The sequence below is a fragment of the Sylvia atricapilla genome, chromosome 11, assembly GCF_009819655.1.
Source record: "Sylvia atricapilla isolate bSylAtr1 chromosome 11, bSylAtr1.pri, whole genome shotgun sequence".
In the NCBI taxonomy this organism is placed as follows: domain Eukaryota; kingdom Metazoa; phylum Chordata; class Aves; order Passeriformes; family Sylviidae; genus Sylvia; species Sylvia atricapilla.
In genome coordinates, this window is record NC_089150.1 from 21,014,106 (window position 1) to 21,038,232 (window position 24,127).

General features: G+C 46.5%; 1 protein-coding gene and 1 long non-coding RNA gene across 5 annotated transcripts in view; both read right to left on the minus strand.

Annotated features, from left to right (window-relative positions):
- The window catches only part of LOC136366112 (uncharacterized), a 199,297-nt gene that overhangs the window by 99,805 nt on the left and 75,365 nt on the right, over positions 1 to 24,127 (minus strand). The gene's annotated exons all lie outside the window — the stretch shown is intronic.
- On the minus strand, positions 3,251 to 23,701 carry PTPDC1 (protein tyrosine phosphatase domain containing 1). Of its 4 annotated transcripts, none has more exons than XM_066326984.1 (9): positions 13,948 to 14,079; positions 10,886 to 11,057; positions 10,084 to 10,164; positions 9,743 to 9,861; positions 8,864 to 9,001; positions 6,984 to 8,194; positions 6,116 to 6,301; positions 4,628 to 4,738; positions 3,251 to 3,820 (listed from the first exon to the last, which is right to left on the minus strand). In XM_066326984.1, exons 1-9 carry the CDS (start codon positions 14,030 to 14,032, stop codon positions 3,704 to 3,706), a joined length of 2,220 nt encoding a protein of 739 aa, XP_066183081.1. In that variant the 5' UTR covers positions 14,033 to 14,079; the 3' UTR covers positions 3,251 to 3,703. The 4 variants fall into 4 exon arrangements, with proteins under 4 accessions (XP_066183081.1, XP_066183080.1, XP_066183079.1 ...); XM_066326983.1 differs by lacking the exon at positions 13,948 to 14,079 and adding an exon at positions 11,795 to 13,154; XM_066326982.1 differs by lacking the exon at positions 3,251 to 3,820 and adding an exon at positions 23,678 to 23,701 and having other exon boundaries at positions 4,535 to 4,738; positions 13,948 to 14,040.

The following is a 24,127-nucleotide window of genomic DNA, read 5'->3' on the forward strand; positions in this document are numbered from 1 at the left end:
GAGACTCAAGCACCAGCCCAGCAGCCTCCAGCCCCAGCTGAGACCAACATGGCCCTTCTCTTTAGATAACAGCATAGGTGACTTCCCCGACCTCAACCCCCCCAGCGTAGGCGACAGCCCCTTCTTATGTCCCAATAAATAGATGGATGGAGCTGTTACCCCAGTGTCCGTGTGCTGCCCCCAGCAAAGCCCAGAGGTCAGCAGCACTGCTGAGCTCCATGGCCGGGAGCAGCCGTGGATGCCCCACGGTGTGGGCAGGCAGGAGGCAGGCAGGGGCTGCTGTGAGCAGCGGCGGGGCCCCGAGGGGCTGGGGGAGCCCATGCTGAGCGTCCCTGGGCTGGGGGCACATTTCCTCCAGTGGCATCCCCTGGCCATGGACTTCCTCCAGTGGCATGGCCCGGAAAAGAGGGAACCCATCACGGGCGTCTCCAGGGGCACAGCCTGACCAGCAATGTCAGCAGGCAAAACAAAGCTCCTCCCTAAGTAACACAGGCTTGAGAGGACCCGATTGATGGGCCATTACCAATCCATGTGCTGCCCAGGGCTAGGAGGGAAGGGAAAGGCCGTGGGGCGCGATGGGGCTGATGAACAGCGCCGGAGGCACAACAGCCCTGCTGAAACTATGCTTGATTTCCCTCTCAGTGCACTCGGAGTAGCTGGGCTGGGCTGGACTTCCCTGTAAGGCACCTGGGGGCTTTGGAGTCCCCATGAGGTGCACGGGGCCTGGGGTCCCTTGTGACACACACAGGGGTATTTTAGGTGTCCTCTCAGGTATGGAGGGCACTGGGGTCCCTGTAAGGCACGCGAGGAATTTGGAATCCCTTGTGAGGCATGAGGCGGTTTGGGATCTCTCGCAGGCTGTGCAGGGTTCTGGGGTCTCTCCTGAGGCACATGTGGGGAGTTGGGACTCTCATTTCAGATGCCGAGAGGGCTCTGGACTCCCATGAGTGTGCCGGTGCTTTGGTCGCTCCTGCTGCACGCACTGCGGGCTGGAGTCTCTTCTGAGGCACGCAGGGGACGGGGTCCCTGCCCGGGTCCCTGTCCGGGGTCTCTGCCGGTCCCGGCGGGCTCGGCGCCGCCGCGGCCCATGGCAGCCGCCGTGCCCGGGTGCTGAGGGCCCGAGGCGGGCACGGCACGGGCGGTGCTGAGCGCCGGGCAGACGGCCCCGAGCCCTCGGCCCTGTCTCCACCGCAGCACGGACAGCCCCGCAGGCAGCGCCCGGGGATGGCACGGGGGCCGTGGGGAGCCCCGGGCCGCGCTGCTCGCCCGCCTCTGCCGGGCCTGGCTCTGAGCCGCGCCCTCCGCACAGCACGGGGCTCCCGGCCAGCGCCCGGCTGCTGCCGCCGCCCTGGGAACGGTCAGCGGGGTTCGGAACCTGCCAGGGAGAGAAACAATTCATAGGAGACTTGTTCAGGCCTGGTAAAAGATTAACTGAGAACCAGCTTAAAATCTCAGGCTCAAGCGTTTGTTTCAGTGTGTGTTTTCCTTGAAGACTCTTTGATTGTAAGTCCCAGCGGTGCGGTGCCGTGTCCCAGCAAGCACCAACACCCAGGAGCTCTGATGAGCAGCACGGCTGGGACCAGCGATGAGCCCACATCCCCCTCTTCCCGCAGGGCCCTCACCCAACAGCAGTGCTCCGGCAGGAAGGGGCAGTTTCACATCCTCCTGGCGATGTGCTCTCGCAGTCCCGCTGGTGGATCCGAGAGAAAAGCCAAATTCCCTAGAGTAAACTTGGCTGTAGGGGAGGGATGGCACAGCAGAGGGTCTGGGAAGCTGTGGTGGCAGCCAGTGACTGGGCACTGGACACAGCAGATGACCCCGGACTGTCACCCTCCAGCTGGGACGGTGAAAAAGCCCAGGGGTTGTCTTTCCCCCAGAGGCACCAGCTCAAGCTGCCACTCTTCCACCAGGATATAGGACTGTTTTAAGGATCCGGTTCTCTGATGCTCTGCTGTGGCGTACATTCCACATTTCCAGTCTTTTGGGCATTTGGGAGCTTTTGATTTTGCTTTGCACCCAAGATAAACAAACCTCCGAAAGCGGACAAATAACTCCTTTTATTTTCAGCTGATTTTTACATTGTTCTATTTGCTCTGCTATCTCATCCTCATCTTTCCAAAATTCTTGTGTCCATTCAAACCCAGCCTGGGAGGGTGCACACATTTTCTTTAGTTCTGTGTTAATTTCTCTGTGGTGCAGACCACAACCATTTAAATGTTGCAAAAACCCGACTCTGGGCTGCGGGATATGAATCACACTGCCGTGAGTGAGAGGGCACAGCACCAGAGCAGGCACTGAAGAAGGGGGCATTCAGTGGGTTAGAGGATGATATTTGTTTTAGCCTGACTGCTACCACTAACACAGAACTGCCTGTCGTGTTGCCTTGCCTCTTTGCAAAGCTGGATTTTTGTTTGTGATTCACATGTGATATTTTTCTTTCAAGTGTGCCTATTTTAGGACAATTCTTCCAAAGTAGCTGTTTTAATTTGAATTTGATGTATAATCGTGCAACAGTTGAAGCATGTAAAAATTACCTGTATTTCAAACTGGTCTGTTTTTAACTCTAAATGTTCGTCATTTAAAGAAACAAATAAAAGTGTTTCAGAAAAGGATAGATTCTTGTTTAACTACTTAAATCTATCCAACTGCATGAACTGCTCATTCTGCAAACTGCATTCCAGTCCAGATCCTAAGGCTGCAATCCAAAACTGTGTTAGGGTGATGACCCAGCTGTTTCTGTTTTGTTAGATAAAAATGCCTCTGCAAAGTGTATTGCTGCTAATAAGGTTTTGATTAATGTTTTTTTAGTATTGTTATATCACACTTCTTTATGTAAGTATTTTCTGGATGTAAGTATGGACAGAATCATATCCTTATGAAGATCTCATGTCATATCCTTATGAAGATTTCATGAGGAAGTGTTTTTTCACTTAAGAGCAAGAAAAGTTAAACTAATAAAATAAAATCTTACTCTTAATCAAAGCACTTCAAATGCCTCAATCAATTTCCTCTTAAAAACAGTTTGAAGCTTTCTCAGCCAAAAAAGTCTAAAATTAGGGTTTGATGACTACTGCTTAACACAGTGCATTTCTCTACTGCAACTCCTTCTAGAAACACTTTGGTTACAATTATTTAAGAGATCTGAAGGAAAATATTGTCAGCTGTCAATAACAGATCTCAAGACCTGTCAGTCTGTCCATTACTACTGTTGGTCTTACTTTAAAATTTCTGAAAGGAAAAGCAGTTTCACAGGTTCAGTCAACATTTATTTTCTGCCAAGTGAAATCAAGTGTCATTAATGTAAACATATGTAATACATGAATATTAACTCAATCCATTAAACCTTTGGGAATCGTGGCACTGAACTTACGGCAATCATGTAACTCAAAAATAATGTTTCTTGCCAACAACAGAGGTTTCTAAATCAATAAACACATCTGAGAACAGGAGAACCCTTCACAATATAAAAGAACAGTACCTGAAACCAAATGCTACAGAGAATGGTCACATGGAGCTGTTCTTTAAAACTCTGTAGACTGAACAACTGCCACTAAAACTTCCTCTAAAAAAATAAAATTATTTGTTAATAACTTCTATTACCTAGAGTTAGGTAGATCATGCCAGGTAGCACAAAATACAGTAGCTGAAAAATGCAAAATAATTTGGTAGGCCCATCTAATGCTTCAGCAGAGCTGTATAGAAATCAAGAAGAATTCTCTGTTCCTTCCTTAATCTTTTTCCTTCTTTCTTCCAGTGCTTGTTTAAATACAGTTTTCAAGGTATTGTAAACGTATGGCCCATTCTCAGAATCGACGCTTGTCTAATAAAAGAGAGAAGTTTCAGTTCAGTTGTTAAAGAGATGCCATACATGCAAAGTAGAAGCACAACATTAAAAAAAAAAAAAAAAAAACCCTTTGAGATTTATCAAAGAAAAGATGCATTTTTGATGGAGTGCTTAATGCTAAGTGTTTCCAGTTTTATGCTGACTAGACATTAAAATAAAGCAGAAAAAGGAGAAATGTGGAGATTGTTTTAACAGGCAGATTTACAAGAGATGAGGAAGAGCACGGTGAACATTCTGTTCAAGCTCACATTTCATTTGCTCAGTCTGAGAAGAAGTCTGAGCTGAGCAACAGCTTCACCTGTCACTGTCACTGAATGAGCCCAAAGCAGAAATTAGTTAGTCACATCCTGTGGTACAGGCCTGGAACTCAGCTGACTTACAGTGTAATTTCAGAAAATGGTTTCATCTGATTGGAAAACTTTACATGGTACAGAATCTACCAAAGCCTTTGGTCAACTACTCCCAGTGATCAGTCAGTGTCACCCTTTAAAATTATCTTGCCCTTAATTTGAGGATGTCCGTGAACTGGCAGTGGCCCAGAAAGAGAAAAATGAGACTCCAGGGTTAAGACTGTAGTGGCAGAATTTAATTTGGTTGAGAATATTTGCAACCTTTTATGTATGTGATTATTAGAAAATTTAAAACTCTGGAATAAATAAGCTTGCATCGTGAAGGAATTACTGTAGCCTTTCTCAGAGAGGCCTCCCTCTGCTGACTGCTTCACCCTTCATGATTTAAACCAAATAAATACAATATCATGGGCAGTTATTTGGGATTACTTGCCTTGGTGAAAGCTTTAATAGCACGAGCAATTAAGGCCTCCTCCACATCAGCTGGCAGCACCTGCAGGTTCACCACACAGTGTAAAATACAAAGGATGGTCTGACACTGCTCCTGGTGGGGAAAAAGAACAGCAGCTCGTTAGAAGAAATATTTCCATGAAAAGCAGTTTAGCACTCAGATTTTGTTAACAGCTGTTTAAACGCCAGGTTGTGCCTTCCTGTGCTGAAACCTTCATGTGCAGGAGGTGGTGGGGACTTCTCACCAGCCTAAAGAGCCTCTGCATAATTATTTTAGTCACGATGGGAAAACTCTTCTCCCAAGTGCCACAAACTACTCTGGGAGTTCCTCAGAATTTCCAGGAATTTCCAGATCCCCTCTCTCGGGGAGGGTTTCCTCACCTGAGATTTAGATTGTTTAAAGCCCTTGGCCCTCTAAAAACCCTGAGTCGCGTCGGTATAAAAAAGCAGAGTCTTCAAGGTTTGTTTTCAGGTTTCTCCTGGTGTTTATTATTTGGTATCTTCAGAATTTTCTCTGCTCCCAGCCAAGGTCCTGACAGCAGCTGGGACACGAGGTGACTGCCCACGATGGGATGTCCCCTTATGTTTATACAGATAACTACGTGTTGGTTATTTACTATTTTGCACCAATACCTAGTGCCCACACTAAAAGTGTCATTTCTGCTTTGACCCAATCAACTCTAACTACTTTGTGCCATCACCACCCCAAAAGATAGAGGACGAGGAAGAAGAAGTACATGAGGTACCACCCAAATTCCACCATCTTGTCCCCATTTACCTCTGTTCTATGAACCCTAAAACTACTGAATTTTGTATCTTCTATTGTGCCAAACTACTGTTTTTACATCCCAGTGGTTTGCAATTCCTCCTCTGTGTCAGAGGCCTCTCCCATGGACTAGAATCAAACCTGGTGTTTTCCTGGGCTCTGTGCCAAGGTCTCCAAGCCCCCTGGACCAGCTCCACACCCCGTCCAGGGCTCAAATTCCCTTCCTCGGGTCCCAGGTCATCCAAGGGAATGTCCTGGACTCCCAACACCCCTCCGTGAACAGTAGCCTTGAAACTGGATCTTTTCAGCCCAAAATGCTTTGCATGTTCAGGGCTCTTTTCCCCACCTTGCGCCTTTCTCTGTCCTTCCACGTCTCTGTGATCACTGGAAGCTGGCAGAGAGACACTGGAGCAGTGCTTGCAAGGAGGAAGAAAGGGAAGAACATCCTTCCCTTGTTCCTTCCCATCCCTTTTCCAGCTTAATGAAGGGGCTGGAGCATCTGTCACACCAGCAGCCTGCTCTAGGTAACTGTTTTGAGCAGGACAACTGGACTAGAAGATACCCAGAGATAGATACCCAGACAACTCACACAATTGGATGCAGAATGAATTCACATTCTGATTTGGGAAAAGACAGAAGTGGCTTTTTTAAAGTGCAATTCCCTTGCCTAAAGTTAAAGAATGAATTGTCAGATCCAATATGTACCTTTTTCAGCAAGTAGAGTGCATCCTGGGATTCTGTGCAGTTTTTTGCCAGCATGTCAATATCATCTTTGGATAAAATAGGTTCTTTCAGCTGCTCTATCCACGACCACATCAAGCTGGAGAGGATAAAAGGATCTCTCTCAGCGCAGATTTTGTCCCAAGCTCCATCTCGAGAATTCAGTTCTTTCTTAAAACAAAACAAAACTGAAAATGCATCATCTATTTACCTTTGCCAACATTCTTTTTGCTTGTAGCAGTGATTGGCTGTTCATGTTCCGACAAAAAAAGACTTAAGAGTTATCCAAAAAAATTTGTATTTTTTTCCAGAGTATCAACATTAATCAACAGTAATACAAGTGGTTCTTTAAAACAGAGGGATGACAGCAACAGTGCAGCTGAGAACCTCCCAGTACTCCACTGGAATACATAAACCAGCTTTGCATTCTAACTCCAAAGCAGATGTTGCTAAGAGGATTTGGGTTTGACGATAAGCAATTAAGTTTCTACTAAATTCTTTCTCTTTTACTCACCAATCCTCTGATTAGTTCTGAGAAAACGCTGATGAAAACCCACTCAAACCCTTAAAACCTGTACTACTTCTGTGCCACCAGCAGCTCCATTGCAAACAGATAATGGCATCCATGGCCCCCAGTTAGAAAACTGAACATAAGCAGAACCTCCACCCTCCTGCTAGAGACCAGAATGTGTAGCTGCATTTGACCAGCCTGTGAGAGAACTGACCCCAGACCTCATATAAACTGCTATCCCAGTGTGCCATTTCAAAGCTCCACGTGGCATTTTTGCCATTCCAGGAATTCACTGAGGTGAAATATGCAGAGCCCATAGCATGGAATTGAGTTAAAAATTACCTGCCACATTTCTACTTTCTGCTTCACTTCATCCTCTCCCAGAAATTCATTTATATCTGCAAGTGCTTTGGCTGCCAAAACTCTTCGGGCTTCCAAACTTAATTCTGACTGCAGAACAATGTGTGGAATTGTCTCTGACATCTCTCTGCTAGCCTGGCTTTCATATCCAATGGAAAAGCTCACTTTGGAAGAGGAAGAAGAGGAGTCCGAGTCCTCAGAGAGATAGACCCTCCTGCCATAGATGTTGGTCTTGTACCCCTTCCTGTGGGCAGTCTCGTTGGCAAAGCTGTGCCTTGGTCCCCCGGGTTCCTTGGGACTGTGGATGGATGCAAGGCCTGCAGAAAAGGTCCTGCTGCGTTGTACTTCTTTGGCAGAGTGCCTTCTGTGATAGGAGCCGTCCCTTCGTCCATCCAGACTGAATCTCCCCTGACTCCAGAACGTGCACGTGTTACGCACCAACGCTTCTTTGTTCAACTCCGTCTGTGGCTTTTCCTCACCTGTGGCAGAACATTCCTCCCCACTGTTCTGCTTGGGTTTGTTGTTCACTAAGATCTGAGCAGGCACTGTCCAGGCAGTGTCGTCCTGTTCCAAAAGAAACTCAGTTCTCCTTAGGTCTGACTCACTGTAGCTCAGCCGCCTTCTCAGATGAGTAAGAGGCTGAAGGCATTCGACATTCCTCCTCTTACAGAAGGAATCACACTCGTGTCCCAGGGAGCCGTGCGAGTCCTGGGTGTCGAGAGCGGAGGAGTGCGTGTGGGACGAGTCGGACGCGTCGCTGTCATGCCTGGCCAGCTCCAGCTCCCGCTCCCGCTCCGTGGGTGCCAGCTGGGACACGGTCTCCTCAATCTCAGCCGACAGGTCTGGGATGTCCAGCAGCTCTGCCTCCACCACCTGCCTGTTCTCGGCCAGGTCCAGCAGCAGCTTGCAGACCAGGTGGATGAGCTTTGGCACGTGTTTGAGGTGCCTGCTCTCGTAGCCGTGCAGCAGGTGCCTCTGGCGGGTGAGGTACTGGGCCAGGGTGACGGCGTGTGCCCTGGGCTCGCAGCACGCAAACACGTTCCGCAGGGGCACCAGGAACTGCGCGAACTCCCGCACGCACAGCAGCTGCCCCCGCGTCTGGATGGAGTTGGGCCTCTTGGCTCTCACAAACAGGATCGCTTGGTCAGCGCTCATTCTGGTGGCAAAAACCAAGTAGCAAGCTATCAGAACACCTGGAAAATACAAAGACAGGATTGGTCAAGGAGCTGTCAGACTAAAACAAATACTCCGTGGGAATATGGGATAGAAATTAATACAGGTGAAGACACAGTGTCCTCTATTACATGGTGCTGGTACTTTAATGTAATTGCCTGTGAAGAAGCACGAGCCAGTGAAGGCCTGCTCATTGCTCAGCAGTGGGAGCTCCCCACAGCTCTCCAGGAGTTCCACCATTCACAGACATGGCAGCAATGGGGGCTTCTGTGGGAAGAGCACAACCAAAAAGTACTTGAAAGAAGCAAATGAAACTTTAAGTGCTCCATCAAATCTATGTGATCACACCAATGGTGTGTGAATGTGTTATAAATACTCAGCAATGAAAGTGTACCAGGGGATTTTTCCCCTCCAAAAGCAGCTCTCACATTTGAATGTGACAATTACACAGATTAAAAACTTCTCTAGCCTTACAGGTCTTTGGTTTTATTATACTAAACCTGATCTTCTCTAGCCATTGAGGTCATTTGGACAAAGTAGTTGAGCATTTTCAACCATTTTATAGAGGTCCATCTTGCAATTATAGAGAATTATTAATTCTATGAATAACCAGTTATGACTGGTTTATAACCAGAGCTGGATGGAGTTTCTAGAGCAGCCCTGGTGCTGCTCCTGCACGGGGCACGTACCTGTCCTCCCTAGTCCTGCGTGGCAGTGAACAGCCACCCTCCCCTCCTGCAGGGCAAAGGACATCACCTTCACCATGTCAAGGATAGTTGTGAGAGATGCCACTCCGTAATCCTTCCATCCAAAATTATAAAAATAAACTGAAATAAAAGAGAGACAGTGATTTTCTGCCACACCGAATAGGAAAGGTGTAGTACTATTTGCAGAGGAGAGATTACTAATAAGAAATTATAGTACTAAAATTGCATAATGGAGCTTAAAATCTGACTACATCTTGTTTGCAAGAGATTTTTCCCTTTTCAGTGTATACCTGCTATTGAAACTTGATAGATACACGAAGCTAGCAAAGATTTGTCAAACTCAAGTTCAGCTCAAATGTAAAAGGTGCAACAAAACAGTGATTCATGTAAAATTACTCAGCTATATATAGAAAAAGGGCAATTTTTTTTCTTTTCAGAAATAAAAGCACTTCTTCAGTCAGCAGCTACTTCTTACAGAGAGGCACTTTCTCTCTTCTAACCATAGCACAAAATTACAAAAATACTGTCAGTACATGAAATAACCTTTTAGTCTACGTAAGAAAACATGAGTGTACCAGAATTTGACACACCATTAATGGCTCAGGTATTTGTGAATGCAGAAGAAAAAGGGAACTGTTGTCCTTCCTTTAGAAGCATCTGAACACAAACCCTCCACCTCTCTCTGCATTACACACAATCTTCGATAATGTGTTATTATTTGCTCTGCATTGTATTTGCCAGGTTTCACATTTTGTGCAATGTTTCCTACACAGCTGCATTTAACTCACAGGAATTCAAGTAAAAATGTCCTTAAATGCCAAAGTCAATAATTAATGAGGAACAGCAGCAGGAGGAACTTACTGCCAGCCTCCATAAAGGCTTCAGGGAGGTAGGTGAAGCCACTCTCCTGCTCCAGGGGGTTCCCACAGCTCGCGTGCTCCCCAGGACGCTGAAGGTTAATTATGGTTTTTATGCCACATCTTAAGGAAGGAATAGATGAGTCAAAGGATTACAGGCAGCCAAAATCTCATTATCCCTTATTTTCTGAAACACACATTTATTCTTAGTGGGGAATAAATCTTTACCTGTAGAGTGTTAAAATGAAAGGATCTTTATCAACAATCCAAATCTACGTTGAAAGAGAAAATGGATCAGGAATTACACCAGTAATACTTAGAGTAGATAATGACTAAATTTGTTACCTTTCAAACTGCTCAATAATGTTGTACTTTTCAATTAATTCTGTTGAGGGTCGAGCCATTGCCAGGATGTTATCTGTTATCCTGAGAAATTAGAAAAGTAAATAATAATGTTAGCATGAATAATTTCCTGGGTATGAGTCTTCCAAAATAAGAATACCATTATATTCAAGAAAGACAGAAATACCTTGGTGATTACTTAGAAATTACTTTTAAAAATTCTGCTATGTCATAGTGTCAGTGATAAATCTTGTTAAACTGATACAGATAGAACATTATCAAAAGACAATTACTGGAACTGCTTAAGTGCCAGGACATAAGTAAAAATTCCTTTGAATAGAAATCTGGACCCAGATCCCTGTTGGTCCCTTTACGGTTTGTAAATGCTGTTAAAGCATTTGCTGTTCAAAAAAAACAGTAAGAATGTCAAGATACATTTCATGTGACTCTTGTTGCACAGGAACATCCTTCTGAACACATGCCCATATTATTTCATCTGCAGGAAATGCTTTTACTTTTCAATTCCATTATTAACATGTTTAACTAATTTGCATCCTAATCCTTAGTAGCCCAGAACAGTTTGGTTTTTTTTGTTTTTTTTTTATAATTCATGACAGACAGGTATTTATTCTTTGCGATCTGAACCAAAATCACTGTAAGTCAACAGGAACCTTTCATCATCTTTCCCGGGCTGCATACGACAGCCACCACGTCAGGTTCTAATTCCAGATCAAACTGTGGTTATGTTTTACACTGAGCAGCTGATTTGGAAAGCCCAGGCGTTGTGCAGAGTGGAGCTGCTCACCAGGAGGAGTAGAGGCCCGTGATGGCCTGCTCGTGCTGGGCCCAGCGCGCGGGGTTCTCGTACTTGCAGGCGCGGCCGCCGCAGGCCATGGAGCACTGCACGTGCCCAGGGATGACGTGGCGCAGCCGCTCGCCCACCTTCGTGTACTTGGCCGTGGGGCGCCTCGAGCTCCCTGCACACAGACACAGAGAGACAGTCAGCCCCATGGCCAGTGACACACCCCAGTGGGTGTCAGCCCCACGGCCAGCCCAGGGACAGGGCACCTCAGCCCCATGGCCACTGACAGTGCACCTCAGCCCCATGGCCACCTCAGCCCCATGGCCACCTCAGCCCCATGGCCACTGACAGCGCACCTCAGCCCCATGGCCACCTCAGCCCCATGGCCAGCTCACTGACAGACCCCACCTCAAGCCCTATGGCCACCTCAGCCCCATGGCCAGCTCATTGGCACCATCACCACCTCAGCCCTATGGCCAGCTCACTGGCACCATCACAACGTGCAGGATGTGGTTCAGGCTCCTTGTTCAAGTAAGAAGTCTGAGGGGGAAAAATTGCTTGCATTACTGCCAGGTGTTTTTTCTGATGAAGTTAGAAGTGAGTGACATCCTTAGCAGCTGAAAAAAAGTCACACTTCTCTTCAACCTGAAATCCAAAATAGTTAACCATATCCTTGGTATATGCACGATTGTGTGCTTCTATTTTACCTGTTGTTTATAACGAAGCCGTTAGAGTAAAAAGCATGTATTAACATCTGAATAAGGAATCAGTGAGCAAAATATAAAATACAAAATACAGGAAGAAAATTAAACCCCACTATTTTATCCACACATAAAAAAATACAGAACAAAAGTATAGTAATACCGAGAAAATACCCAGAACTGCTAACAGCCTCAATGAAAAGTACTTTACTTTTTTTCTCAGGAAAAGTTCCATCCAGCTCCTCGGGGCTGAGCGACGACAGAGCCACCATGACCCGGTGCGTGGACGAGGAGAGCAGCTCCACCACGGAGCTGCGGCGGCGCTGGCTGAGGCGGAGAAGGGGATCGGAGGAGGAATGCCTCCGCCCCTGGAAGAAATGGCTAAAGATGCTGACGGCCGAGCGGCGGCGGGGGGAAGGCTGCATGGCTGCGCGGCCCCAGCTCCGCCCGGCCCCGCTGCCCGGAGCGCTCTGAGCGCATGGGAAGTTGCTCCGCGCTGAAGTTGCGGGAGCGGAGCAGAGCATCCCCGGGCGCGCTCGGCAGCTGGTCCCCGGGCTGAGCTGTCGCCATGGTAACGGGGGATGCAGGCAGCGCTGCCAGCCAGCCCCGGGCTGCTCCTTTACACAGGGATTGCGTCTGCTCGGGACAAACTGTTCCACCGCTTGATGGAAATAGTTGCATGGCAAGTAGGTAATTTTCAAAACGCGCCGGGAACAACCAAAATGTTTGTCATAAACAATGGGAGTATTTAGTTCCTGCTCAATAACAGGCATTCAGAACTCGCTAAGACACAAAATACTCCATTCAACAGAACAATCAAAATGTAGCTGGAGGCTCTGCCTCCTGAGAGATCTGTAAGGAGGCACATTATACTCCCCCACCTCTTGGTTCTTCATTCCACAGCCACCTCTCCTCCTCCACTTCGCTGCTCCAAAATGCATCATTTAGCTGTATAATGATTGGGATTAGTGTGTTCCTGCTGAAATGCTTCAGTACATGATGAATTGTAGACTGTTTGCCTGGACCATTCACATCTTCTAACAAAACACAATTTGTTATCCCAAACAAAAGGCTGGGTTTATTTTTCAGGGCGCAGCTTTTTTATGAAGCAAAGCTGTTAACCCTGCAGCCTGGGAGAAAGCAGATCATGAGGAGGAGAAGGTGTGTCAGCTGAGTGCTTCAGGCTTCTGAAGGTAGGTATGAGGTGGCAAATTGCCTCCCACTTGGCTTCCAGCATGCTGAGCAGGAGGATGAGGTGGCCGGAAAGATTGCAGCACTCGGAAAAGCAACTGTGTGGAGAATGGATTACAGTGATGTAAAAAGCCTCTGTCATCCCAATGTCTGTGCATCCGACTGCACTGAAAGGGGAAATCAAGAAAATCCACTTTATCCTGGTCAATAAACAAATTAATCGCATTGCATTTTCCTAAAATACATCTGTGTTTCTTTTTGTACAGCAAAACCAGTAACTTGTACAGAGGAATTTGCATAAGAGGAAGTTCTCTTCTGGGACAAATTCACCAGGCAAAAATCTGCTTCTTCCAAGCACTGACCAGGAACTGAGGGCCTGACCTCTGACTGCTGCTCCCCAGCTCTTACAGAGTGGCAGTGTTGGTTTGGGGTACCAGGCCTGAAATATCAGCAGTGATATCATGTGAGGAAAGAGAAATGTTCAAACCCTTGGCTCTTCATTCATCAGTGGAGCTGCTATCAACAGGTGAGGAAACATGTAAATATGCTATTATTTTGGGGGTTGGGTGGAAGAGAAAGGAGATGAAAAAGGCTATTTCAAATGATACCTGTATCCAAGAAATGTGAAGAATAATTTCTAATTAACTACATTCCTTTCTTGTATTTCATTATTTTTCTCTTTTTTCCTCCCAGAAACTTCTCAGCATGTATTAAATGAAAGTGGAGACAGAAGCGAGGAAAATAAAATGCTGCACATCATTATTTCCCTACTGAATCTAGCAGGTCTGCAAACAAACAGTCACCCAAAATAGTAAGAAAGGATTGCATCTTGTAAAGTTTAAATAATTAGTAAGGGGAGTTTTGTTGAAGGCAAGTTTGTATTTTCAGAGAGCTAGGCAGTTTCTCATTACAAAAATGGCATCATTTCTTCCATTAGGAGATCTGACAAAATGAAAATTACAGAAAAGATCGACATATTATCACCATGATATGTTGATGAAATAATGCAGTTTGGTTTTGTTAGTGACATTCTAAGTTTAAAAGCATGGATAATATTTCTGTGGGGTTTTGTTTGTTTGTTTGTTTGTTTGTTTGTTTTAATTTGGTGGGGTTTCTTTTCCAGAATTGTTCTGAGCATTCATGATGAATGGCAGATCAGAGACAAATTCTTACCTGAACTCATATTTGCCAGATACACACTGCTCTCTATCAGCGAGGAGTATGGTTGCTCATTTTGCAGCAAAACTCCTGCAGCCATTGCAGTACCTGTTGAAACAAGAAAATATTAATTGAAAACCTACAGCAGAAGCTCAAAACCTGCAGCCTAAAGCCACATGCTCCTGGTTATGGAGTGGTTGAAGATTTGAGCAGTCAGGCAGGGGCTAGTACTTGACAGACAGATTGTCTACAATCTACAGGCCCTCGCTGCTCTTCCCTGCACTCCTGGGGTTTGGAACCACATCTGTCTGATTCTCCTCTAAGACAACTGAACCCAGGACTCTCTCCAGGCAGAAACAGATAAAAGGTAGGTCCTGCTCTGAAGACCTTCTGCTCTGAAGACCTTCTATCTGACAGAAAGATAAAGTAAGCTGTAAATATGAACACAGTAATCAGTCACTGTGATGTTTAAATAAATCCTCTGCATGGCTCTTGAGTGGAAATTCTTACTCAGTGTAAATCACCTTCCTGTTTCTCTTACCTCTATAGGAAAACAGTTGCAGGCATAACAAAAAAAGCATTTTTTTATACCAAACTAAGCATGTCTCTGCTGCATCATTAACTATAGAATCTTTGCTAAATAGACAAACCTTGGGTTCCCAAGTCTGAAAAACCAGTATTAGGATTCAGCAGCATAAATAGGGTTTTGAAAGACAGATTTACTAAAAAAAAATGTATGAAAATACAGGAGTCCTGTGGGGATTAGGAGATACAACAGGCCTGTGTGGTGCTAACTGTTGCTGTTCATTGTCCAGCTTTTATCTCTAATTCTGCATAATTATTTTTGTAGTAAATATTAAAATTATTCATTCTGATATTATATTATTCATTCTGATATTGTATTATCTACCACATACTTGAATAAATTATTCTTCCAACAATGCTAATGGCCTTTATTCCACAAAGTCACCCAGTGCAGCTCTGTTCTTTCGAAGATGCTTAATGGTGGGAACAGATCACAAATCCACATTAAGATCCTTTTCACAGAGCTGCACCAGCCCTCGCAAAGGGATGAGAATTACATTTGTCAGTGAAAGACAAAAAGCCTTCTGAAACTTCAGAGATGCACAGAATATGAATTAGGAACAACCTGAATAAAGATTAAAAGAGTATCTAGAGCAGTTTCTACCCAGCTACTTGACCATCTGACTCTGTATCCTGAAAAGTCAATCCTTTAATAAAGTACCTTCATGTAATTTTATTCTATTCAGAGAAGCCCCAGAACCTCTATTTTTTTCCAGTGGATTTTGAAATTACTAAGCGATGACTTCCATTATCAGAGGAAACTTTGACCCTACAGGAAGAACTTAATTTTATCCCCAGAATTTCTTTTTTTGAGTTAATAATGCTGAATTAACAAAAATTCTTGGTTTCTATTTCTCAGAAAGTTGTCTTAAAAATTCTTAATAGCTTGTCCAGATAACATTTGAAAAAGATATCATATTGGCAGCAGAATCACCACCACTATGACTATTTAGTTCTCCCATTTCCTTGTACTCAAGTTATAAAAAACAAGAGATGAAATATCAGGGATATTTCTATAATCTAATTTATTTTTTTTTTAACCCAGAATCAGGCTGATAAGAACTCTTAACTGGAAAGGGATGAGATGGAGGTTCATGCAGAAGAGAATATACTTGGAGTATGACAAAATACTACTAGCAAGGTTCTTCTAAGTGGCAGAGGTGATCTCTGCGTTTCTTTGTTGTCTAACTGATTTTTATTTCATTTATATACCAAATCTACAATTCCTGTGCTGCCCAACTGACTTGAATGTTTTGTCTGTGCCTTTCAGTTTGCTGAACTTGACTGACAGCTGTTTTAAATTGCTCAGTGTGAACAACGGGAGTAATTCCCTTACATTTACTTCTGAAAAGTTAGTAATATTGTGACGAATGACTTTGCTGAGTTACATTGCACTCTCTCTAACAGATGTAAGGGGGTAATTTGGGACACGTCAGTGCTGATCTTCCTACAGAGGGGCATTATGTTCCTGCACCGATAAAAAGGGTGCTCGAGGTAAAAAATATGAGCAGCAGCAGCTCTCTCCTGCTTCGCCTCTGTACCGGATATTCTTGGTTTTTGCAGACGTTCTTCAGCGTTTTGCGCATCCCCTGAACGCCGGGTAGGTGCGGAGGGCACAGCCCGGAGCGCTGTTCCAGGTCACGGTGCCCGTGCGCCGCCTGCGGATCCGAGTCACGTCCCGCGGGGCAGCCACGATATCGCCTTAATCGGCTCCGCTGCTTTATCTCCGCCGTGATTCCTATTGCCATGACAGCAACGAGGCCGCCCCTAATCCCAGCTCCCTGAGCCACTGAGAGGAACGGTCCCTGAGGGACAGGAACGGTGTCCCTGCGGTGCAGTCCCGTCCCTGGCCCGGGGTCCCTGTCCCAGTGATCCTGTCCCGGTGTCCCTGCGGTGCAGTCCCGTCTCTGTTCCAGCACAGGCAGCGGTGCCATCCAGCGAGAGGCTCCTAACACCAAACACCGGGAAATGTGCCTGTGCTGTCGGCTGGCACAAGGGAAGGGCAGGGCCACAGTGCTCAAGGAATCTCTTGGAATCCTCACGCCAAGTGCTCGGGGTATTTCAGGAGGTCCCCTCCAGCCGTGGGTTTGAATCGTGCTTTGATGTCTGTATGCAGTTTTGAGTTGCCTTCTCTCTCCTCCACTTTCGAGCTGAACAATTTCTACCAGAAGGAGTTTTTGTCTCCTGTTGCACTCGCTGCACGTGTTGCATTTGGTAAAACGGCAGCTGGCGGGTCCCGGTCACTGTTGCACATGCAGGGGTGCCTTTCCTGCAGGGAAAAGTGTGGGCTCCTCGTGCCGTGGAGCACCTTCCCCCCAGCAGTGAAGGCCCCTGCCCGCGGCCATTCCCTCTGGAATAAAGGCTCTGGGTAAGGTGACAGTGGAGCAGCAGGGCGCCACGCAGGCAGCAGGACAGCTGGGCCATCGGGGATCCCAAGGGCAGTTCCCTGCTCCTTCCACAGGCACCATCCCTCACTGGCTCTCAGGAGCCGGCTGCAGGACGGACCCAGCAAACCAGCAGCGGGGTTTGCAAGTGAACAGCTCTGCCTTGTCACAAAAACATCCCTGTCTGGTATTTCAGCTTCTGGAAACCAGTGGCTTCCAGTGGCTGGGCTGAATTTTTATTCCAGAAAGGAGCAATGTCCATTATTGCAGCAGCCAGGGAACAATTATACAGCTAAAAAGTGAGGAGACAAGATGCTGGTCTCACTCTATCTTGGCAATGAGGATGGTTATTTAATAAATGCAAATGCTACCTTTTACTTCAGAAGACGTTTTCAACCAGAGAGAGGAGCTTGCGCTCCCAGCTGGAAGGATTCCAGGTAGGGCAGTGTAGCTGCCAGCAGGGACAGTAATCCCATTGTAAGGCTCCCACTGCGCCCCTGTGCACCTCTCCACGAATAGTGAGAGCCCAAATCTCCAATTCCTGTGGCTTTGGTAAATAAGGATGCCACAGCAGACCACACACTTTAAAAGATCACCTGTATGTGTTGACATGAAAAAAATCTGTTAAGTTTTCAATTTTAAAATGTCAATATATGGGAAAAAATATTTTAAGCCTAAATATAGTCATACAGTAGAGGCAATGCTGATGCTTAGGCCTGTCACATGAGATTTGAGGTTATTCTTACTATTTTCTTGTCTTCTAAAGTGAATTTGTTCTCTCCCTGTTGCAGTCGCATGTAAGTAACTATCCAGCACCCACATTTAAAAGGAACACAGTCAGCTCGCTGCAGGTAGGGGTGAGGGTAGCTTAGTACCTAAGCACTTGGCTAACACCTCTAAAATTTCCTGTGGCCTAATTCTGCAAGTACTTGAGAAGCTTTGCTTTTGTGAGCAGTCCCACAGAAGTCAACAGAATGTCTAAATATAAGATCACACAGGATAAAGTTTCACTGCCAAAATGCAAAATCCTGTAAACTGCACTAATGGAGATGTTTCAGGCAGATAACTAAAGATAACTTCGATGATTAAGACTAAGTAAAAATAGGATAGTGTAGCAAGGACTGGATAGATTTAATGAAGTGGTTAAGAGCTACTAAATTATAACTTCGTCTTTCAATTCAGGCTTTGAATCTGATGCTTTAAGATTGGCAGATCATGAGAGTTTCTAGCAAAAAGTCTTCTAAATTGGCTGAGACATGGTTAGTCACTGGTACAGGAAGCACTGGTAAATGAAATTGTGTTTTAAATTACCACAGACTATCTAATTTTAACATTGCCAGGAATAACAAAGCATTTCTAAAGGTTTGTAAAAAATGATGGTAACTGGGGTTTTTTTCTAAACTTGACAATTATGATTAATGAAACAAGATGCAAAGTTTGTTGTTCTAATGCCTGTACCAGTGAAAAAGCTGACTGAGAACAGATAGTTCATGGATGCTTAAGCTACAATTTAACCATGGTCTGGAAGGCAGTTTAGCACTGAGCACGCATCTTTCAGTAGGCACACTCCCAAGGTGCTTTAAAAAGCTCAATTATTTGAAATTTGAAATGTTTACTACCTGTACGTAAACTCCAAAATACTGGAAAAGCAAATGAACACACGGATAAAGGACAGAGAGAAGACTAAGGTAAAAAATGTAAATGAAATTTCATATAGTTTAGTTATACTCTATTTACACAGCAGAATGGTAGTACAGCTGCTGTGAAACTCCACTGGAACCACAACCAGAAAGGATTTGTTATTTCTACATGTCTTTTACCCTCTTTGGGAGAAAAATATTCCCTACCTGTCTTAGTAAAAGGTGAATGTCATTTAATCATCAAGTTTGATATTTACAAAGGATGCTTTCATGTACAAAAGAGACAAGAGAATATAATTCATTAAAAGATTATGTAGATGCTGGTTTGGTGATTCAGTGTTTGCTCTTCATATATTTTTTGACATAAATAGCAAGAAACTACAAGCTAAACCCATGGACTCGTCTCTCAATTGACTTGAGGCATGTTATTTAAACCCCCTCTTTCTGTGGCAGTGCTAACCTAAGAATTAACAGAAGGTATTTGAAACTACCTTGACCAGGCTGGCAGGCAGTAATTATGAGAGACTCATCAAGGAGATGGCTAAAGTGAATCTGTTAACTGTTCTACGAACACAAATGGTGGCTCTGAGACCCTTGATCATGAGCATCATGTTTACCCAGAGACTCTCAGTCTCCTCACACAGAAGAATGAAATACTTTCAGTAATTGTCAGCATTCTGACAGCACTCTGAAGTGCAAGTTCAAAAATTCTCTCTGCAAGTTAGAGAAATTCTTTTTAAATCTAATACAGTAAAAACCATAGTAAATTTACATGAGTTGTAATAGTCTTAGTAATTTCAGTGTAACACCTTACCTGTTACCCTGCAAAAGGAATGAGTGAGTGCTGATCCCTTCATTGCTGCAGTATCAGCCCCAAGAAACATGCTGCAGGGGAGTCACGTTTTACAGAGGAGAAGCTGAATGAATTCCCCCGGTGTTTCCTGTGCCTAATCGGATCTGGGACAGTAATCTGGGAGGAGCCAGCAACGGTCTTTTCTTAACCTACACTGTGTGAGGAGTGCCTCGGGGACTATGCAGATAATCATCCCTGAAGTGCTTTTTAAAGGTCTGCCCGGCCTTTAAAGGGATTGAGGCAAACAGGCCGCAACCCGATGTTCTAACAGCTGAGTCTCCCAACCCTGCTCTTCCTGTCCACCTCATCTCCTAGCAGCGACAAGTCAACAGGCATTCATGTGTGTGTGTCTCCGGAGGGATTCGGAGGTCAGCTACAATGAAATATATATTGTACAGGGAACTAAACCTGCTCTTTGCATTTCGGCTGTGCTTGGAGGGTTGCCCTTGGTTACCTGTCAATTCACACAACAAAACAGCCCCACAGCAGCACTCCTTGGTTTCACATTGTTCACTCACTACACAAGTGGCTCTAGAAATCTGAATCTGTGAATTATGAGTAAAGGGACACATGTATTTTCCAAGTGTCAGCACACAGAAATGTGTTAACAAATGGAGCATCTGGCAAAACATTTTGTAGGAGGAACTGGAGGAAGCTGGCATCATTTTAGTTGACTAAAGAACAAAGAGCAGCTTCAGATAACTAATAAATATTAATTAAATTCTTAATATAAGCATACTCTTTGGGGGAAGTTCTGAATGTTCAGATTTGAGAAGCTGTCACTGACAAACCTAAGTTTTATTTCCATGTGGGCAATAGAACACTATGTGATTCCAGAGGGGGGTTAATCCTTGGAGAGTCTGGATTCCTGGTGCAACAGCCTCTGCCTTACTTTGTCCAGTTCTAGGTGTCACAGCTTTGCTGGCTGCACCTTCCTCTGTTCCTACATTTGTACTCTTCAGTTGATGACACTTTGTTCAGCTGAAGAACAATTTTTTTTCTAGTGCTCTGCAGAGTTTGGCTAATTCCAGGCATCAGTGCCAAACGTGTTTGTTAAACAGGCCGTGTCACTGTGCTTGAGTCAGAACAAGGCTTTGTGCTACCTGAGGGTGACCTTTTGGGAGAATTAACCAACAGGCTGAAATCATTTGCCATTTCCAAGAAAAGAATACAGAGTAGGTGGGATGCTAATGACGAAATTAGCAATTTTCATGTCTCTAGGCTTGGCATTTTCCTGCTTCAACAAATGAAGAATCCCAAGTTCTCTGGAAAATTCTGCAGAACTATGATTGCCATTCAGAGATACTAACAAGCTTTTTAGGTAAGTAGAACAGGACCACTGGGCTTCTGGCAGCTTATTTCTCTTGCACTGCAGGAGCTGCTTCATGGCTCCTTCACGGCAGAGGCAGCAAATCCAGCTGTCCCGTGACCTTAGGTACAGCTTTATCTGATTAGGCAGGTAGAAAAGTGTCTAAATTGCCAATTAGAATGTCTGACCACTGCCTGCACTGCACTGTTTCCAGTGGCACATACACAGAATCAAAACATCGCTTTATCCTAAAACTTAAAGCTGAATAAAGCCTAAGATTCATTTTCATTTAATACAAACTCTGTATTTGGATTCCTCGCTGGCTTTGGGCATTTCCAGCGTCTCCTTTTGCTTTTTGCTCTTCTCATAGCTTGGATCATAAAAATCAAATAATGTTGCTTTATCTTCAGCCTGTAGTGAAACACTGCAGGGGAGGCTTTAGCTTTGTGTAACTTTACAGCTGTACACATGTTATTAAAGAATTTCTATAAGTTCTGCTTTTAGATACTTTACATATATATATATATATATATATATATATATATACAGATAAATTTTTTTCTGTCCATTAAGCATAATGCTGTACCACCACAAATCAATCACAAAAGCAGAGTCAAAGCCTTTGGCAGACCTCAACTTTACCAGCAGTGTTACAGTTGTGAGAGAAATGTTCACATTTAATTGCTTAATGAGATGCCACAGCAGCAGCCCACCTGTGATCCCTGTCCTCTTTCATCATCTCTGCTTCTGACAGTCTCTCTTTTTCTGTTGGTTCCACTGTTACCTAAAATTTCCAGTAAAGGACAAAATGTAGTGAAATGTTAGGTAAAGGCAGCAGAGTATTATGAGAATTCCAACTCAAAAGACATTTCCAAAACTGAAGAATTGTATCAGGTGTTATTCAATGGACTTACAGTGCAAAAGGTGACTACACACCTGGGAAAATAGTGTAGAACCACTTAAACTAGATCTAGCTATAAAAAGGAAAGCTCTGATTTATGAGACAACTACCTCTCCATGTCAGATTTCCCACTTCCTAGATAACTCCTCTCACTTAAAATTTTACTGCTAGCAAATAAAACAGTCATCATGGTAAAACTGGCTTTACAATGAAGTGAAATATTTACTCAAACATGTGGCAGAAGCACTTTTCAGGTCGGTTTATGTGTCCAGTCAAGCAAGTACATCACGAGAGAGGATTATACTGCTAATTCTATCCGAGGGGATACTCCCACAGCAGCTGGCCCTGCAGACTGTCTCCCTCTCTCACTCCATCTTGCCTTACACATGCTGGTGCTCTCTATGTCTCACATAAACTACTGATGGAAACAAGAGATGGAAAAAAATCACAGAATTCCAGAATGGTTTGGGTTGGAAGGGACCTAAAATCCCATCGAGGGCCACCCCTGCCATGGGCAGGGACACCTCCCAAGGTCCCACGCTGCTCCAAGCCCTGTCCAGCCTGGCCTGGGACACTGCCAGGGATTCCCCGAATCACAGCCTGAAAATGCTTTCAAGCAATACAAAAGTGCAAACACATTTATTTTGTACACATTCTTTTGGGATTAATTCCTCCACAGATGTGGAGCTCGGTGTTGCTCAGTGGAGAGAAGGACTCCCAAAAACACACCTCTTGAGAAAAGCAAAAGTAAGGGATCTGTGCAAAGAGAAAACACTGAAGTCTAGATTATTAATATATTAATAAACTTCCTGTTATGAAGAGTGCAGTGACAGTCTGTAGCCAAAAGCAGTAACAGACACAGCTAAAAGTCACTGTTGAGTGGTGACCTGTGCACTGAGGTCTCTCAGTGGGACTGACTGAGATGCATTGTTCAGGGTGATGAGTGATGACAGAGGTGGAGTACAACCACTACACAACATGTAGACACTGCTGAGAAGGGGAAAAGCAGTTTCCATCGTGCTACCCCACTGTCATTCACGGTCCTCTCTCTCCCTGACAGCCGTGGGCCTTTGCCAAAGAAAAACCACACAGATCATTTATTAGACAGAAAGCATTTTGAGGTTGCGATTCAGAGGGTGGCAGTCCCATCCCTGGCAGCGCCCAGGGCTGGACAAGGCTTGGAGCAGCCTGGGACAGTGGGAGGTGTCCCTGCCATGGCAGGGGCGGCACGGGATGGGCTTTAAAGCCCCTTTAACGCCAGAGCAGCCTGGGCCGCTGCGCTTCGGCTCTGTGACTGCTCAGCAGCGGGTGGCAGAGGGGCTGTGTCACCGCACATCCCCCGCGGGACCACAGGCGGTGCCGGGCACGGCCGCGGGCGGCAGGAGGAGCCCCGAGAGCGAGCGGGGCCGCGGCGGGTCTCATCCTGAACGGAGGAGCCGGGCCCCACGGCCCGGAGCGCCGGCGGGGCTGGGCGCTGAGCGGCGCTAGGAATGCTGCGGGCGCTGCGGAGCGCTGGGGGCGCTGTGAGGGGCGCTGTGAGGAGGGCTGGGGGCGCTGTGAGGAGGGCTGGGGGCGCTGTGAGGAGGGCTGGGGGCGCTGTGAGGGGCGCTGTGAGGAGGGCTGGGGGCGCTGTGAGGGGCGCTGTGAGGGGCGCTGTGAGGGGCGCTGTGAGGGGCGCTGTGAGGGGCGCTGTGAGGAGGGCTGGGGGCGCTGTGAGGAGGGCTGGGGGCGCTGTGAGGGGCGCTGTGGAGGGCTCGGGACGCTATGAATGCTCCGGGCGCTGTGCAGGGCTGGGGGCGCTGTGAGGGGCGCTGCGGAGGGCTCGGGGCGCTATGGGGTACCCGGGGCGCTGTCAGGAGGGCTCGGGACGCTATGAATGCTCCGGGCGCTATGGAGGGCTGGGGCGCTATGGGGTACTCGGGGCGCTGTCAGGAGGGCTCGGGGCGCTCGGAATGCTCCGGGCGCTGTGCAGGGCTGGGGGCGCTATGGGGTACTCGGGGCGCTGTCAGGAGGGCTCGGGGCGCTCGGAATGCTCCGGGCGCTGTGCAGGGCTCGGGCGCGGACACACCTCACCTGCAGGGCCGCTCCCGCCGCTCCGCCGGCACCGCCCCGCGCCGCTGCGCATGCGCGGGGAGGGCCCGGCACTGGGGAGGCGGCACCGGGAACGGCGGGGTCGGGACCGGGAATAGCGGGACCGGGAACGGCGGGATCGGGAATAGCGGGATCGGGCATAGCGGGATCGGGAACGGCGGGATCGGGACCGGGCATAGCGGGATCGGGAACGGCGGGATCGGGAACAGCGGGATCGGGAACGGCGGGGTCGGGAATAGCGGGACCGGGAACGGCGGGGTCGGGACCGGGAATAGCGGGATCGGGCATAGCGGGATCGGGAACGGCGGGATCGGGACCGGGCATAGCGGGATCGGGAACGGCGGGGTCGGGACCAGCGGGGTCGGGATCGGGACCGGGAACGGCGGGGTCGGGATTGGGAACGGCGGAATCGGGAACAGTGGGATCGGGATC

Coding starts and splice junctions, on each gene's coding strand:
- PTPDC1 (XM_066326983.1), bottom strand. CDS start 12,356: ATGCCTGTTATTGAGCAGGAACTAAATACTCCCATTGTTTATGACAAA. Junction 9,002..9,742: donor AGCCTTTATGGAGGCTGGCA/GTAAGTTCCTCC, acceptor CTTTTATTTCAG/TTTATTTTTATAATTTTGGA. Junction 4,739..6,115: donor CACTCTACTTGCTGAAAAAG/GTACATATTGGA, acceptor TTTCCCCACCAG/GAGCAGTGTCAGACCATCCT.